This window comes from Berghia stephanieae, chromosome 7, assembly GCF_034508935.2.
Source record: "Berghia stephanieae isolate SIO BIC M18660-M18661 chromosome 7, UCSD_Bste_1.3, whole genome shotgun sequence".
Classification (NCBI taxonomy): domain Eukaryota; kingdom Metazoa; phylum Mollusca; class Gastropoda; order Nudibranchia; family Aeolidiidae; genus Berghia; species Berghia stephanieae.
In genome coordinates this window covers 56,357,727-56,374,040 of record NC_088366.1, presented here as the reverse complement: position 1 = coordinate 56,374,040, position 16,314 = coordinate 56,357,727, and the positions used below count along the sequence as shown (strand labels likewise).

At 32.2% G+C, this 16,314-nt stretch overlaps 1 protein-coding gene across 3 annotated transcripts; it reads right to left on the bottom strand.

Annotated features, from left to right (window-relative positions):
• Nucleotides 1–4,790: 4,790 nt before the first annotated feature.
• Nucleotides 4,791–15,170, bottom strand: LOC144977533 (uncharacterized). Of its 3 annotated transcripts, none has more exons than XM_078922849.1 (13): nucleotides 15,001–15,170; nucleotides 13,593–13,778; nucleotides 13,000–13,037; nucleotides 12,277–12,658; nucleotides 11,546–11,675; nucleotides 10,875–11,054; nucleotides 10,360–10,483; nucleotides 9,766–9,885; nucleotides 9,306–9,385; nucleotides 8,648–8,828; nucleotides 8,043–8,145; nucleotides 7,604–7,711; nucleotides 4,791–7,465 (listed from the first exon to the last, which is right to left on the bottom strand). In XM_078922849.1, the coding sequence occupies exons 2-13, from the start codon at nucleotides 13,726–13,728 to the stop codon at nucleotides 7,395–7,397; spliced, it is 1,653 nt and encodes a 550-aa protein (XP_078778975.1). In that variant the 5' UTR covers nucleotides 13,729–13,778; nucleotides 15,001–15,170; the 3' UTR covers nucleotides 4,791–7,394. The 3 variants fall into 3 exon arrangements, with proteins under 3 accessions (XP_078778975.1, XP_078778976.1, XP_078778977.1); XM_078922850.1 differs by lacking the exon at nucleotides 15,001–15,170 and adding an exon at nucleotides 14,722–14,837; XM_078922851.1 differs by lacking the exon at nucleotides 4,791–7,465 and having other exon boundaries at nucleotides 7,604–7,710; nucleotides 8,003–8,145.
• Nucleotides 15,171–16,314: the final 1,144 nt, after the last annotated feature.

Genomic DNA, 16,314 nt, shown 5'->3' with positions numbered 1-16,314 from the left:
AGATCCGCCACTGAAACAGACAATCGGTATATACCGACGGCCATATTAGGATATTTTAGTTTGAAGGAAAAGTGATGAAAACTATTTTTATACAATTTTTGCATTTTGAAGTCTTATTTGGGTAATCGCTAATAGAAATTATGGCATTAATTTTGTATTTCCGTTTAACACGTGAAAATAAGTAAAATTGATAATATTGTAGAACATCATAATATGTACCAATATAATTAATAACAAAGAAATGGATATATGACCAAGTTGAACAATGCTATCAATTCTAAAGCATGTTAAAGTGATGATTCATATAAGTGAAAGCAATTTGGGTTGATCAACTTTTTGTCTTTTTCAAATTTGGATTTTTCCTCCTAAAATATGCAGATTTTTGCAAGTTGCCTATAGTTCTGTCATCTGCATATTTTGCGGCCGCAAATTTGGGCAACTTTCCCAAAATTGGCAAATTGTGGCAAATTTTGGGAAAATTGGCAAATCGCGTGGCAAATTTTGGGGGAAAAAAAGAAGTGAAAACAAAATAACGAAGAAAAAAGTGCGAACCTTGAGAAATGCTGCAGCTTTGCCTGGGCCCAAACCAAGGGAAGCTACTCTCTACGGATAATGATCCTTTAAAGTCTTTGTAATAACGCTATTCACAGTCATTTCATTTCTCAAGTCCAATAAATCGAGTCACTTACACTTCCAACTTCAGTCATGGATCGTTTCGTCTAAAAATCTTCAAATAAGGACCCAAAGTGCGGCAAATTTTGATCTTTTTGGCGAATTTCTTGGCAAATTTTTGGGTTTTTTGGGCAAATTTTAGGTCCCAATTTGGCAAAAAATGCAGATGACAGATAGTTAGTCTGATATTCATGTTTGTGGATTGGTGCCTCATTGAAAGGAAAAATGCCTGGACACATAGATGACCATGTGATCGCCTTGAAAGGTCACAGTGTATACTGTTGAAATTTTTGTCATGACTGCTCTCAAACTTACTTCTGAATTTACAAAGTGTTTAAAAAAAAATTTTTTTTTTTTTTTAAACACTTAAATTGCTTGTTGATAACTTTATTATGTGCCTTGCACCGGTCTTCTATTTATTTTGTATTATGACCATGTTAATAAAATGAAGAAGAAAAATACCCCACGGCCAAAGTATCTAACAAAATTGGACGATATCATGAATGATTTTTCTTATTCTTCCTTGGCTTTTGATAAACACTGGTATTACAGATTACAAAGATACCTTCTATGAAAAATGATAATCCCTGTTTGTAAATTTTCATTTTGTTACTTTTATTGTTTGTCTTCCATCATATTGTAAGTTTGTTTTATTTGTTGTTTTTTTTGTATTTGGGAGGGGGGTTGGATTTTTTTTCCCCCTTTATTTTCAGAAATGTTACTTATCCTAGCACTTGTACTTTGGAATTTGATAAGTGTTAGGATCTCTTGCATTAAATGCTTCAAGTAGTAAATAACTTTGTTAAAACTGTTGTCTTCCATCACATTTATGACAGTGATAAAGGAATGGGAGGAGATTATCATAAAGTGTTTTGAAATATAAGATGCTTTTCCCTTTCATATCAGGTCATGTCATATTCTAAAAAGAAATAATTAAAATAATGGAGGTAAGCGTAATTTATTTAAGATTAAATTCAGTGTACTGTCTGATCCATGTAGATTGTGACGATCGGTGGAAAAAAGCATAACTTAATGAATGATCAAAATACTTCCTAAGTGATAGTTTGTAGTGGCCTCAACGCGATGAGAAGATCATCCATTAAAATTAGATATTGATTCATATCTTTTGTCATATCACAACTGCAATGTGTCCACTCTGAATACTCTTTTCAGCAGTTTAATGATAAATGTCATTTACTAATGTGTGCTTTGATGAATTTTTAATTTTCTTTTTCTTTTGTAAACTAGACAATAATCGATTTCTTATTCCTTTATTAGTGTTATTAGAATAATTTGTTCAGAGCAAAGGTATGGTTATTGGCTAGTGCCCTCCTGAACTTAAAACTTGAACTATCATTATGAACTACAGTAATTCTTAGAATTATAAGAGACTGGTCTTATGATGTGTGTGACTTTTCATTTTCATTTTTCATCAAACTTTCGGCTCCCAGACTAAAATAAATAATGTGAAAAATAACAGTATTTAGAAAGTTGATTCCAGGTAAGAATGTGATAACTTGCTAAGGTTATCAGTCATTTCTCTTTTACAGGTAAAAAGTAGAAATATGATTGATCGTCATGAATTGTTATGAGCATATATCAAAAAAAGAAGAGTGAACAGAACTGACAATATTATGTATTACATGCATTGCATAAAATGTAAGGATATCTAGATGTTTTATATCAGATCTGAACTTAAAATAGAAATATGTTACAGAATGTCTACAGTATAATTTTGATGTTTTTTAAAAGGCGTTTTTGTAAATAATATATTTGTGTTCTATCTTATACTTAGTTGTATTTTTGAGGATAATTTGTGTCCTCGGATTTAGTTTAGGAAAATAAACATTCTTTAAACTATTGTGATGAATTTGTTTTTCTATTATTTAAGTTTAATGATTCAAATGATCGCCTGGGTGGGGTTCCTTACCTCCCATAGTGGGCAGGGAGGTTCTTACTATGTCTTCTATCCCTCTGTATCTGTTTTCCAATTGCTTTCTGTCTTTGTTTTGGAATGAGACCCTCTGTATCTGTTTTCCAATTGCTTTCTGTCTTTGTCTTGGAATGAGACCCTCTGTATCTGTTTTCCAATTGCTTTCTGTCTTTGTCTTGGAATGAGATTACTTGGTTTTGTCTAGGCCCTGGCCGGATACCCTAGCTGGGAGGGAAACAGTCAAATGTATAAAGTTTTTGGGAGATGATATATTTTTTCCTTGTAAATCATCTCTCTGTTATGAACTGAATTATTTTGTTTACATATTATATAATGCGATTTGTAAACATTTGAGTGAATCCCCCCTAGTTGGGACCTGTACTTGTGTCTGGATGAGTCTTTTAGGGGATCTCAAACTAAGGACCTTGATAGTGTGCTCTTGGAATCTACATCTGTTTCCTATTTGAACCTATTCCCCTTGTCTTGGGTGATTTAATTGTAATTCTAGAATTTTTTACTTTCCCATTTTTTTCCTTTTTACTGGCGCTGATATGACCAAAATGTGTTGCAAGCGCTGTAAAACCCTTAAAAACAAAAACAATTAATCAAATGATTGCATTATAGTGTCCAATCTAAAGGGTAAAAAGCAATTGCTCACGTGCGTTTAATGCTATAGAATTGATCCTGGCTCTATTGACCTAATAGCCCTGAAGGACTACTTTATTGCTCTGCCGGTCTTAGGGTTACTGGAATTCCATGTATACCAATACTTTGGTCTGCTAGAACGTACCGTGGGGAAGACAAACACCCACTTTTGAATGTAGAAAGCAATTTTCAGTTCCTAGTGTTCGTTTCATGTTGCAGAACTCGAGATAAGTTTTGTCACAAAGAAGGATATGGTGATTAAAATGGAGATGCACAGGGCTTGTACCTACCTGTTGGTTGGAGATGTGGTGACAATAAGTGACACAAATAATTTTGGTGAAATACACATTGTGGAAATTAACTGGCTTAAGACGCACGCACGCTACCTCAAAAGGAAATAGAAACATTGTTTAGTGGAAACCCTCCCATAGTGGGCAGGGGGGTACATACTGTGTCTTCTATCTCCTTATATCTGTTTTCCAACATGCTTTCTGTCTTTGTCTTGGAATGAGATTACTTGGTTTTGTCCTGGTCCTGGTCGGATACCCTGGCTGAGAGGGAAACAGTCAAATATATAGTTAGTTTTGGGAGATGATATTTTTTTTCCTTGTAAATCATCTCTCTGTTATGCACTGTATTATGCTTTGTATACCTATTATATATGATTTGTAAACATTTGAGTGTATTCCTCTTAGTCGGGACCTGTGCTTGTGTCTGGATGAGACTTTTAGGTGATCTCAAACTAAGTACTTTGATAGTGTGCTCTTGGAATCTACATCTGTGTCCTATTTGAACAAGTTCCCCTTTTGTCTTCCCTTTTCTTGGCCACTTTAATTGTAATTCTAGAACTTTTTACTATCTTATTGTCTTCCTTAATGACCTTAATGTGTTGCAAGCGCCGTAAAACCCTTAAAAACAAAACAAAAACATAGTGGAAACCAACTGACATAAGATGACCATGCTACCTCAAAAGGAGATGGAAAGATGACACAGAGGAGGAATTTGGCAATGACTGGACATTGCGGTCTAGGTTAGTGACACATGATAGACTACCCAGACGAACATTGCGACTATGTGGTGGCTGCAGAGTTTTACATATCTTTAGAGGAACAAGACGAGATCCTGATAGTTCAATAGGTAAAGCATTCGCTCCCATGCAAAGGAATTAGGATCAATCCCAGACGATTTTGTCCCTGTCCATCCACCAGTGATTGGGTAGCTGGGTCTCTTAGATCTGGTGGAAAGCACTTTGTGGCTTGAGTCCTATCCAAAGGTTGGCAAGCAATTGCTATAGTCTGTTTAACGCAATAATAGCCAGGATGAACTCCACCTCTTTGGGTGTTATGGCTCTGAAGAACTACTTTTTTTATAAAGATGTTTAAGAATGTGAGAGGAACAAGAAAAAAACCCAACAAAAATCCATAAATAATATTGCAAAGCAAAAAAGATATAGGCATATAAAGGAGACCCTATCTACAGGCCCCACGAAACACCTATCAAACAATAAGTACTATAAAGAAATAAACATTAAACTTGTACGGTTGTAGTTATTACTTTATTATTAGTATTATTTTTATGTTGATATGTTAAATTTTCCTAATATAAACCTAATTATCAAAGTTAAGATATGGCATGACACAAAACATTGATAAAATTTAGGAAAGATTTAAATAGATAGACAACACAATGGACATAGACAGAGTGATAAAAAAAAACACAACAAAACAAGAAAAGCGTATTGATTAAAAAAACTTATCACATTAATTCTATCACATTTGTCATTGCACATGTATAAATTATTATTTACAAACTTTACATCATCATTTATCATAAATAAAACGTGATTTTAGCTAAAGATGCAAGACAAATAAGATGAAAAAAATTAAGACATTGATATTCACTATATCATTAAATATAATTAAATTAACATCATAATTATTGTTTTATTATAACTAAGGCACTCTAGAATAACGATGGCTAATTCTGGTTTGAAGGTGTATGTGTGATGATGATAGTGATAATAATGTAAAACTATTAAAACAAAAAGGCGATGATAGCTATATTAACAAAATGGAATTATGTGACCCATCATCTCAATCCAGTACTATGTTGGGGTGAACCAAATGTCTCTACAACGTAAATTATAATAGTGAAATGGAATGGAAGATTCAATTTAATTAACAAAGACAGATAACGGGAACGTTTCGGGTTTCCCCTTTGTCAATAAAACATGATCAATGAAAGACGAATGAGAGGTTTTCTCTAATTCGTATTTTGGTGTTTCATTCATCATGTTTTGTTGACAAAGGGGAACCTGAAACGGCCATATCATCTGTCTTTGTTAATTAATTAATTAATTAATTAAATTGTTCCATTGAAGTATTGTTATTTATTTTGTCAAGCTTCAAGCAATTATGACATTTGCATCATCTAAAATATAACTCACCGCCTCAAAACGGTATTATGTTGTCAAGAAAAATTTTGATGCTGGAAATTAAATTTATAGTCAAAAATATGAACTTGGATTATGTTTTTGTGTTTAATCGAGCAGAATAGATAGATAATTTCATGAAAGAAATATACCAAAAATTTCATATTTCTCATCATCTAAATTTCCAATTCACTTTTTGGCATCCGAGCCATCTTGACATAATACTGATTTGATGCAATAGGTTACAAATGAGGATGATCAAAAATATGAAAACTTTGTTTTTTTTCGCCATCAAATACAATATTAATTCTCATCAATAAAACATAATATAAACTCATTCAAATTTTTGGCAAAAAAATGCAATTTTCAGCTTGTAAACTAACCAGATCAACTTTTTTTTTTTCACTATCAAATAATGTATTTATCATCATCAACAAAACATAATATAAAATCAACCCAAGTTTTATGTTTTTGGCTAAAAATACAATTTTTATCATCGGAACCATCCCGAAATTACTCCATTTGAGATGCTGTGTCTCATATTACTCTGGATTGATTTAAAAAAAATAATTTATGTTACTGTCATTGAGCTGGGAAATGAACTGTACAGGAAATGAAAAATACGTGACATGGATATTAACACGTGATTTCATGGATGCTCTCTAATCAAAATAAATTTTTTAAAGCTGCCTTTCCTTATTTAAATCAATTAAAACAATTGGATAGATAAGAAGAAGAAAAAAACACATTAAAGAAAATGAAAATATTGACAAATCAGCAATTCTAATTTAATAATAGTAAATGATGGTTAAAATTAAAATTAGATGAAAAAATCTACATAAATATTAAAAATTTTGTGGAGTATAATATCACAATTTTATAAGAATAAATTATATATATCACATCAAAACTACAAGGAAGTGTAAATCATAAAAGGAGAAACGCATAAATAAGCATCGATATGGCTTTATCGGTGCATTGTATAAGCTATAAATACAATACTATTGTGAATAAAGTTTGAAAGCTAAGAGTATTAATAAATTATATATATCACATCAAAACTACAAGGAAGTGTAAATCATAAAAGGAGAAACGCATAAATAAGCATCGATATGGCTTTATCGGTGCATTGTATAAGCTATAAATACAATACTATTGTGAATAAAGTTTGAAAGCTAAGCGACATTAAACCAATTCCTATAGACTAAAACTTTTATTTAGAAAAATAATATAATATCACACAAAAAAATATAAAAACAAAAGAAAATCACAATAGCAATTTGAAGAAATCTATGCTTCAATCAAGGGACTAAACCGTGTAAAATGTCAAAAATTAACTCCCTTTGTCTAACCGCATACTCTCTATAGTATTCCCTGGATTCTAGCACACACTCGGGAGAAGGCAAAAAGGATGATAGAATCAGAGCGTGCTGAAATCCAATGCTCATGGGAGGTAAGGACTTATTATATACGTAGATAAAATGTGGTCATTCCTGCTCCAGTGTGCCATATTGCAGAGTGTGCTGCAATTCAGCTGCTAGAATCCAGCGAGTACTGTATTGTGGTCAAAATCTTTTAGATTGATACACAGTGAAGGATATGAAATATTGTAATAAAACTTTAGAATTCTAAAATTCAATAGAGCTTGAATTATCTTCTTAAAAATAAAACATTTCAATTTAGCCCAGATCATTATAGAATTATTCAATCTTGTTAGGCTTCATCTTCGTCAAGAACTTCACGTATTTCCGCATCTTTTGGTTCCGTCATGTCAATACGAACTCCTGGAAGCAGATGGAGATAAGAAAAATATAAGAAAATATGGTAGAGCATAATGTTCAATATTATGTAAATTGGAGAGACACACATACTTTGATCAAGGTTTTAGAGAATAAAGTATTCCAAATATTTCTGTTACTTACCCACATAAGTTGGGAAACGAGGACTTCCGCTTTTGCTCAGTTCTTGGAACTTGTAGGTGATGATTGTTCCAACCTTCGGTGGACGGTTTCTGTCTTTGTCTGTTAGTCTATAGTTTAAAGGATATAATAAAAGTTACATTACATACTCTTCCACAACTTAATTCTGAGATATCTTACATTTTGATTCTTCTTCATCAAACACTATGTAATACCACAAGAGCGAAAAACGTGGTATTCACATTTTGAAATAATTTCTTCTTATTTCAAAGAGAGGGTGGGAATTTATATTACATTGTGCACTGCATTTTACTATTTACAAAATCCATCTTTAAAATTGAATGAATTTCACTGATTTCTTAGCTGATAATAAAATTTTCTCAAGAAAATAAATAAATTTACTCTTATTAAAACATCCATTATAATAAGAAAATAACATCCCCTGATCCAACAGAAAATTCCTTTCCACAAGCCATTCGGCAACGGAGAGCTCCGCAACGGTTTGAATTGACACCTTTTCCCTTTTCATGGCCAATTACAATAGCCTATAGAAAACAAAAAAAATATATGAAACAAAAAGTTTAATGAAAAAGGAATATGATGATTGAATTGCATAATAATAATAATATATCTTTAATGTCCTCAAAACAGTGGCAATTTGTCATTTGGTTACACATTTATAACATATTGAAATAGACACACACATATGCACACTAGTAAACTCGTAGTCATCCTCACCATCATCGGCATCAACAACATCATCGTCATCATCATCACATCATCATCATCATCACATCATCACATCATCACATCATCACATCATCATCATCATCCTCACCATCATCGGCATCAACAACATCATCGTCATCATCATCATCACAACAACCTTCCTAATATTTCCATTACAATCCTTCTTGCCCATACCTTACATAAAATTGATTTTTGTTTTAAGTGACAATATTGTAAGAGGGTTAGTACAAAAAAAAAGCCTTAAAGGCAACTGGTACTGTATAATAATATGCATATTTTAAAGCAGAACTTATTTACCTCAGCATCGTAGAACTTTTTAATTTTTAGCAAAGTTTTAGACCTAGTGGCCTCGTAGACTGACTTAGGTTGGCGAATCATAAGCCCTTCTCCCCCAATGTTGAGGATCCGTGTCAACATCTGGTCCAATTGAGTTGTATTTACACATTTGGTTTGCTCAACAAATATTGCATACTCTGGCCTATGAGAAGTAATTGAAAGTAAAGAAATCTTGAGCACAGAGACAACTAGACAAGATTTTCCATCCCTTCAAGCAATTTATATCGTAAAGACTAATCGTAATTTCTTTTGAAAATTCACACATAAAACCATTTTGAAAAAAAAAAATCAAAAGAAAAAATAAAAGAATTGTATAATCTAGTTCTTTTTGAGTTTTTGGCATGTTCATTTCCAATATGCATGCAAATATAATTTCAAAGGGAGAGCAATTATTATGTTACGGTGTTAAAAAAAATAAATCGAGACTTAGATCAAACAACAACAAAAATTGAATCATTATCGGTATATACTCCTAACAAAGCACCCCCCCCCCCTTTAAAAAATATGAAATAACATAAAATATTATACAAAAAAAAAAACAAACAACCCAAACAAAACAAAATCGAAAACGCTAACCAACAAAATCGACTGATGATACAACATTGATAATATAACTTACTGAACATCTTCAAAATATTCTTTGATGGTGTTCATTCTTTTCTCAAATGGATCCTTGCCCATATGGGGACCGTCAAATACCTGAATTAAAAGAGAAAATGACAATATAAAGTTATGTGTTTGGACCTAACATCAATGTAAAAAAAAAAATTAAAATAAAATAAAATAACATACCAAACTCCCCCCCCCCCCCCCCCAAACATAAAAAAAAAACAACAAATAAACAACAAAACATAAACAAACAAACAAAAATAAAAGACATTAATTTAAAAAACCCAAAATAGACCCCCCAAAAAGCAGCACCAAAAAAATAAAAAATCTAATAACTTTATTACCTTCAAAAATATGAGTTAAGAGGATTAAGATTATCTATAAGAATGATTTACAGAACAGAAATACCAGAAAGAAAAACAATCCAAAACCCCTCAAAATGTTATCATAAATAGATCAATTAAACTCACATAATATTTGATGTCTTTCCATTTGGGACTTTCTGCTGTCTTGACTATGCTTACAGTGGACTGAAATTGGCCTCGCCCTCCAAATAATTCACCATCCAAATGAATATCTTTAGGCAAATCCTAGAAATAAAGAAAAAACTGATTTCATTTCATGTTCTTACTCCCTAACTGAAAGCTAGGTATGTTTAAGGATTCAACTTACCCAGGAAAATCGTGATTTGATATGTAGCCATTATAGTTTTCTCATCTACCAAAATTTATAGGCGCACATAATGACATTTGGTTATCCAACTTAAAACAAAACAAAAATGAATGGTGAAGAAGACAAAAAATTGTGAAAAGCGAGATAAAAGTCGAATTCAATGAAATAAAATTTACAACTATTCTCTCTATTCTTTGCACCCCATCCGTTGTCATTCAATTTAAAATATAAAATCACAGTACCCTATAAATATATTGAGTCTGATGGTGACGTCAATATACTTAATCGTCCACATCTACTTGCAAATTAAAATAAATGTTTACATTGTTTAATAATCTAAAAGCAAAGGTAATTTTCACAGATTTGTGAGGAATAAATACGAATAAACAAACCTTGGTAAACCATTCTGGAGCATAAAAAGCATTGCCAAGTCTTGAGTAAAAGCATCTTCCATTCCAGAAAGCTCTAACCCCATCTAGTTTCTCACTGATCCACCAACCAACTGGATTATGTGTCCTTGAATGAAATAAATGTTAAAATATAAGAATGATGGAAATGGTATGCCTCTGTTCTCCGTGATCGTTCATATCTTTCTCTTAATTTAAACGTACTTATTTGATACAATCATGATTGTCATAATTCTACGCTCCTTCCATTACATATCCCAGTCATTACTATATCTGGTCATAATTTAATCCTCATAGAAAGAAAAGAGTGAGCAATAAAAAAATAAATAATAGTATTGCATTATAATTTCCCAACTGTTTTATAATGAAGAGAATATGATCTGCTCTTCTCATCAGTATTGTGCTTGACCCTATAAAATTCATTTGATTGTCTATTCATTTGAAGACGAAAAGACATTATAAAATATGCAATGAGTATTTTAATTATTATAGTATCTTACTTCTCGTCATATTTGTGGGCCAGTAAAAGGCTGACACTTATGTGCTGAGGAATGCCTTTAGGTTTCGGCTTTGTATTTGTTGCCACTCTTGCTTTCTCAAATTCATCTCCATTGTATTCTTTCAAATGCTTACAAGTTCGTTCGTTTATTGGTGCTCGTTGTACCAAAAATCCTTTGCATCTGAAAATAATGATAGATAAAAAAGTTCTTATTTTTTAGAAAATTGATTCATTAAATATGCGATTTATTACATTCATATACAAAGTATTGGTGAAAAAAAAGAGGGAAAAAAATAGAGACAAGTTACTTTCATCTACAACATTCAATAATTTCATACCATTATGTTTTTTCTTATTTGGTGATTGATGTTTGAAAACATTCAAATTTATGATCTCGTTTTATCAATGTTTTTGATCAAGATTATAAACATTTTACTTTATCCAAACTACAGTTATGCTCAAGAATCTTGTCCTTGCAGTTATCTTATGCAAAAAGTTGATTACAGTCTATCACTATTCTCTTATCTCTTGATCTGAAGTTTACTGCTGTAAAATGTTTTGGGTCGTGAAATCTATATTATTATTAATCATATCACATTAGGAATCAAGAATATGAAGAGATATTTTTTTCTTTTGAAATTGCTATAATGAATAAATTATATCCAAACTCACGAGCAAGAGTAAATATCCCCATCCCTTTTGAGAGTGTAGCCAGAATCAAATTGAACAGAACCGCCATCATCCAAAGGATTCTCTGGTGTGTTTGTGCTTTTGCGGGTTTTCTTGCCTTTTTCATCATCATCTGTTAGAAACAATTTTAGTAAAACTTATAAATGAAACATTCTTTGAACCTTAACCTACAAATAAGAATAAATAGGAGGATCACCAATTACACAGATACTATACATACTAATTATGATGGCAATATATATTTATTAATTGTTTTTAATATATAACAGTCCACCATAATTCTTTTTAAATTATATATATATATATTATATATATATATTTATATATATATATATATAATAATATTATATATAATATATATATATATATATAGTATTATTATTATTATTATTATTATTATTATTATTATTATTATTATTATTATTATTATTATTATTATTATTATTATTATTATTATTATTATTATTATTTAATTATATATCATTTGAAATTATAACAAAATTATTATAATCCATTATAATGATTAAAAAACATAATTATTTAATCATATATTATTTGAAACCAAAACAATATTATAAGTATCCATGAGCTTCAATTGTTTTCACAATAAATGTAAAAATGCACTATAAATAAGTGACAGATTTGAAACAGCATGTTGTACTGATATATAAGACAGGACATAGTAAATTTGGGCTACAAGAGAAAAAAATTACCTTTAGGCATGTCATCCCCTGGATGGTAGAACTCTTGCAAATGGTTCTCATTTGTCTGATAACATTTCTCCCAATATTTACACTTTTCTTTCTTTGGACTATACTGTATAGTCTTAGGTGGTTCATCTGTTTTATTGCTAGTATTAGTATCTGAAGCTTTTGTTTTTTTCTTTGTGTAGTCAACAGTGATCTTTTCAACGCCACTATCATCAAATTTCACTTTCTTGGGTGGCGGTTCAGCCTTGGAAGATGATGGTGTATTTTTACTATTGTCAGCTTTTTTGTCTTCATCATCAGATTTTCGTTTTCGGTTTCCAGTCATCTTTCCTGCCAATGGCATTTCTTCGTCTTCATCATTAACGCTTATGTCGTGAACAAGCCTCTGAAATGGAAATTAAAGAAATAAAATCATATTATGTTTTTAGAATGTAAATGGAACTTTAGATATTTAGTTACATTGTAATATGTTTAATTTATTTTTTCTTATTCAGATAGAAATTGTTCTAGTCATAAAAATATATTTTAAAAATGAAACAAAAGAAAAAGTCATTATGCTATTCAAACATCAAATTCAATTTGATAATCAACTTTAAATTGAAAATAAGAAAACTTGTCAATTGTTTTTGAACGTTTTTCTTTTCTTTTTTTTTAATTTCATTGATTATGTTAGGATAAAAAATAAAATGAAAGTTGTCTACATAAGATTTGGATGATTGAACTTACTGGTTTGTTTGTTGTCTTTGAGGGAGCATCATCTTTATCTAAAAGAAAAATAAAACATTAAATATGGCGGATAATATACTGTATCTTGAAGCCACAGTTTATCTAAAGAAATAACAAGACTTGTCAGATATCAACAGATAAAAATTTGTTACTGGTTTACAACTTCATAAACATTTCATAATCAAAATTCAATTGTCACATATAAAAAAAAAAAACAATTAAAAAAAACACACACAAAAAACATAAAAACAAACTTGAGCTTTTATATAGCACAATATCCACTAACTGTACACAAAGCAGTTTACAAAGGGTCCATGGCCAACAGCAACATTTAACATGTATGACAAGACTTGACGCTTGTTAGTCAAAATTTTCCAACAGAAACAATGCTATTAATGACCGTGTACTCATTTTACACCTGAGTGTGGTAAGAGAATGTGAGTAAAGACCCTTTTCCAAGGACTCAACAATGCGCCGCTTAGAGCAGGACTCAAACCCTGGACCTTCTGATCCGAAGGCAAGTGTCATATCACTAGACCACATACCCGCGCATACAGAAAGAAAATAATAATAGATAAAGCAGCCTTGCATACCTGTGATATCCTCATCATCATTATCATCCCCAGGGTGCCAAAAATCCTTCAGATGTTGTTTGTTCTTTCGGTAACATTTTGCTCCATAATTGCACTTTTTTCTAGGAGAAGCAGGGGTAGCAGCAACAGCAGCCATGCTTTTGAATTCTCAAAAGAAATCTTATCCCCTTAGCGTCAGAAGTTTTCCTGAGGAAATTAAGAATATAGATTAGAAATAAAAAATCAATCTTTAATTTTTATCAATTAAAAAAAAAATCAATCCAAACATTTTCTTTCAAATAGATGATAATAAGCCCGATAGCTCAGTTGGTGGATCACTCGCTTCACTCAAAAAGACCTAGATTGGCCCCGGGTGAAGTCGAGTTTTTTTTCTGACCCCCCCCCCCACCCCCCAACCACCCATGTCTGCCCAGCAATGATTGGGTAGCTGGTTTTGTTAGATATGGTAGAAAACACTTTAAGATAGACCAGTGTCCTATCCAACGGGAAGCAAGCAATTGCTATTGTCCGTTTCACGCCATAGAACCTGAATAAATTTTGGGTCGTTGTGCCTAACGGCTCTAAAGGACTACTTTTTAAGAGATGATAGTAAGCAAATATTCTAGAACCATGAGAACTATGAAATTGGACTTCATCATATTTTCTGTAGCACCAGTGAAATTGCTAGCTATTCTTTGAATAACGCCAATGTGATGCTCTTTTACAAAACAGACTTCTGGCAGTCATCCAATCACTGCAGGTTAGGCAGGAGTGCGCGCGCGCGTGTGTGTGTGCGTGTGTGGTCAGAAACAATCCATAACGCAAGCCCATGATCAATATAAGTCCCTTTGTCTTGAGGTGAATGCTTTTTCAACTCGACTTTCTTGAACCCTAAATTATGAGAGGGAGTTATTACAGACAAGGAAAAGGAAAGAGAACGTATTGATTTGCAAATCCTTTTCCAAAGTTGCTTCAAAGATAGCAAACTGCAATTCTGACTCATAAAGGTTCTGTTGGACATCATTGTCGTCACAATTTATCTGTAACACATTACAATAAGAATGTAAATACATTAATGGCAGTTCGAACTTGAATAGCAGAGGGACCAAAAACAGGGAGTAAAAAGTGGGCGGTAACCATAACAATTGACCTTGATTTTGATATTGGTGTGATGCACTCGCCAATTTACATAGTAAATCGCCTCAAGATGTAATATTTATCCGATCATTGTCTCTTCAACTCATGTAAACAAACGACGTTCATTCTTAAACCGTTAAAATATTGTTAGACTAATGAGTCTGGATAGCAGACAACAACATGAACTTGAACATGTTTTGACTGGCTTTTGTTTATTTTGCCTGTTTGAACATCGAACGTTTTTGACTTTGACAACAGTTCATTATCACCCGTTAACATTCTTAAAACTCACTTTTATTTGATGAAAATTATTATCTTAGATTCAGATTCCTGGTGCGACAAGTCGGTATTTAAAAAAAGTGATATATCTCGCTATACAGCGACACCACCGTTTATAATGTTTTGGTCAGCCAGAGTGACTAAAATTAGTAACAGAGTCATTTTTACATCTGCTTCGCGGAAGCAATCGAGATTCCGCGAAGGCGGTAAACCTTTACACCCCTCTCTCTCTCTCTCTCTCTCTCTCTCTCTCTCTCTCTCTCTCTCTCTCTCTCTCTCTCTCTCTCTCTCTCTCTCTCTCTCTCTCTCTCTCTCTCTCTCTCTCTCTCTCTCTCTCTCTTCAAAAGGGACATTCGCATTTACATTTTACCGGTTTCATCATATTTTATTTTAAGTTATGAGAGAAGAAAAAAAAATATGTTAGCAATAATCTCAAAACGGTATTAGGTCGGAATGACAATGATACTACAGTAGGCTACTTAAAATTCAGTTTAAAGCAAGGAATTCGTTTAATTCTATGGTTTAAAGCATACTTTATTTTGTCAAACTTTAGTCAAAATAAATTCACCGCAGTCTATGTTGGTCAATATGATATCTATTTATTCTCTCTCTCTCTCTCTCTCTCTCTCTCTCTCTCTCTCTCTCTCTCGACCTCCCTCCATGCCTTTCTCCATCTATTTTTCTCACGATAAAATGAGAGAAACAGACACACACACACACACACACACACACAGAGAGAGAGAGAGAGAGAGAGAGAGAGAGAGAGAGAGAGAGAGAGAGAGAGAGTGATTAAATAGATATTATATTGACCAACATAGACTGCGGACAGAGAGATAGGTAGAGAACAAAAACTAAGTTCTGAATTAATCCGCAATTTGATGTGAAATTAAAATAAAAACACCAAAAAATGGTCAACTATGAATATTCATAAAATGTCATTAATGATTAAGCATTATATACACAGCTTAAAGGGGGGGGGGGGGGCGACATTAAAAATGATGAATTTTGACCCAGTTTGCTAAAAATTAGATTTTGGTGGGATGTTGTCATGTGACCATTTGTCTGCATAAAAAATTCTAGTATCGCTATATAAATGCACTTTCTGTCTCTCCGTCTGACTCGCATAATCTCCTAAACGGCCAGAAGGGCATGGTTGAGATTTTGCATGATCACTTTAAATGTTCCGGGGATGGGGTTTTTTAGTATAAAATTTATATTATTCTGCATGGTTAATTGTCGGCAGTCGCTTTGTAAATTATCAGAAATTTAACATAACAATGTAAAGTCCACTGCTTGACTAACAACACAGAATACAATCAGCGTTGTT

What these genes read in the sequence shown, in the direction of transcription:
- LOC144977533 (XM_078922849.1), bottom strand. Translation starts at nt 13,728, where the DNA reads ATGGCTGCTGTTGCTGCTACCCCTGCTTCTCCTAGAAAAAAGTGCAAT. An exon ending in GGGGATATTTACTCTTGCTC is followed by an intron (nt 11,055 to 11,545) that starts GTGAGTTTGGAT and finishes CATTATTTTCAG; the next exon opens with ATGCAAAGGATTTTTGGTAC. An exon ending in GAATATTTTGAAGATGTTCA is followed by an intron (nt 8,829 to 9,305) that starts GTAAGTTATATT and finishes TACTTCTCATAG; the next exon opens with GCCAGAGTATGCAATATTTG.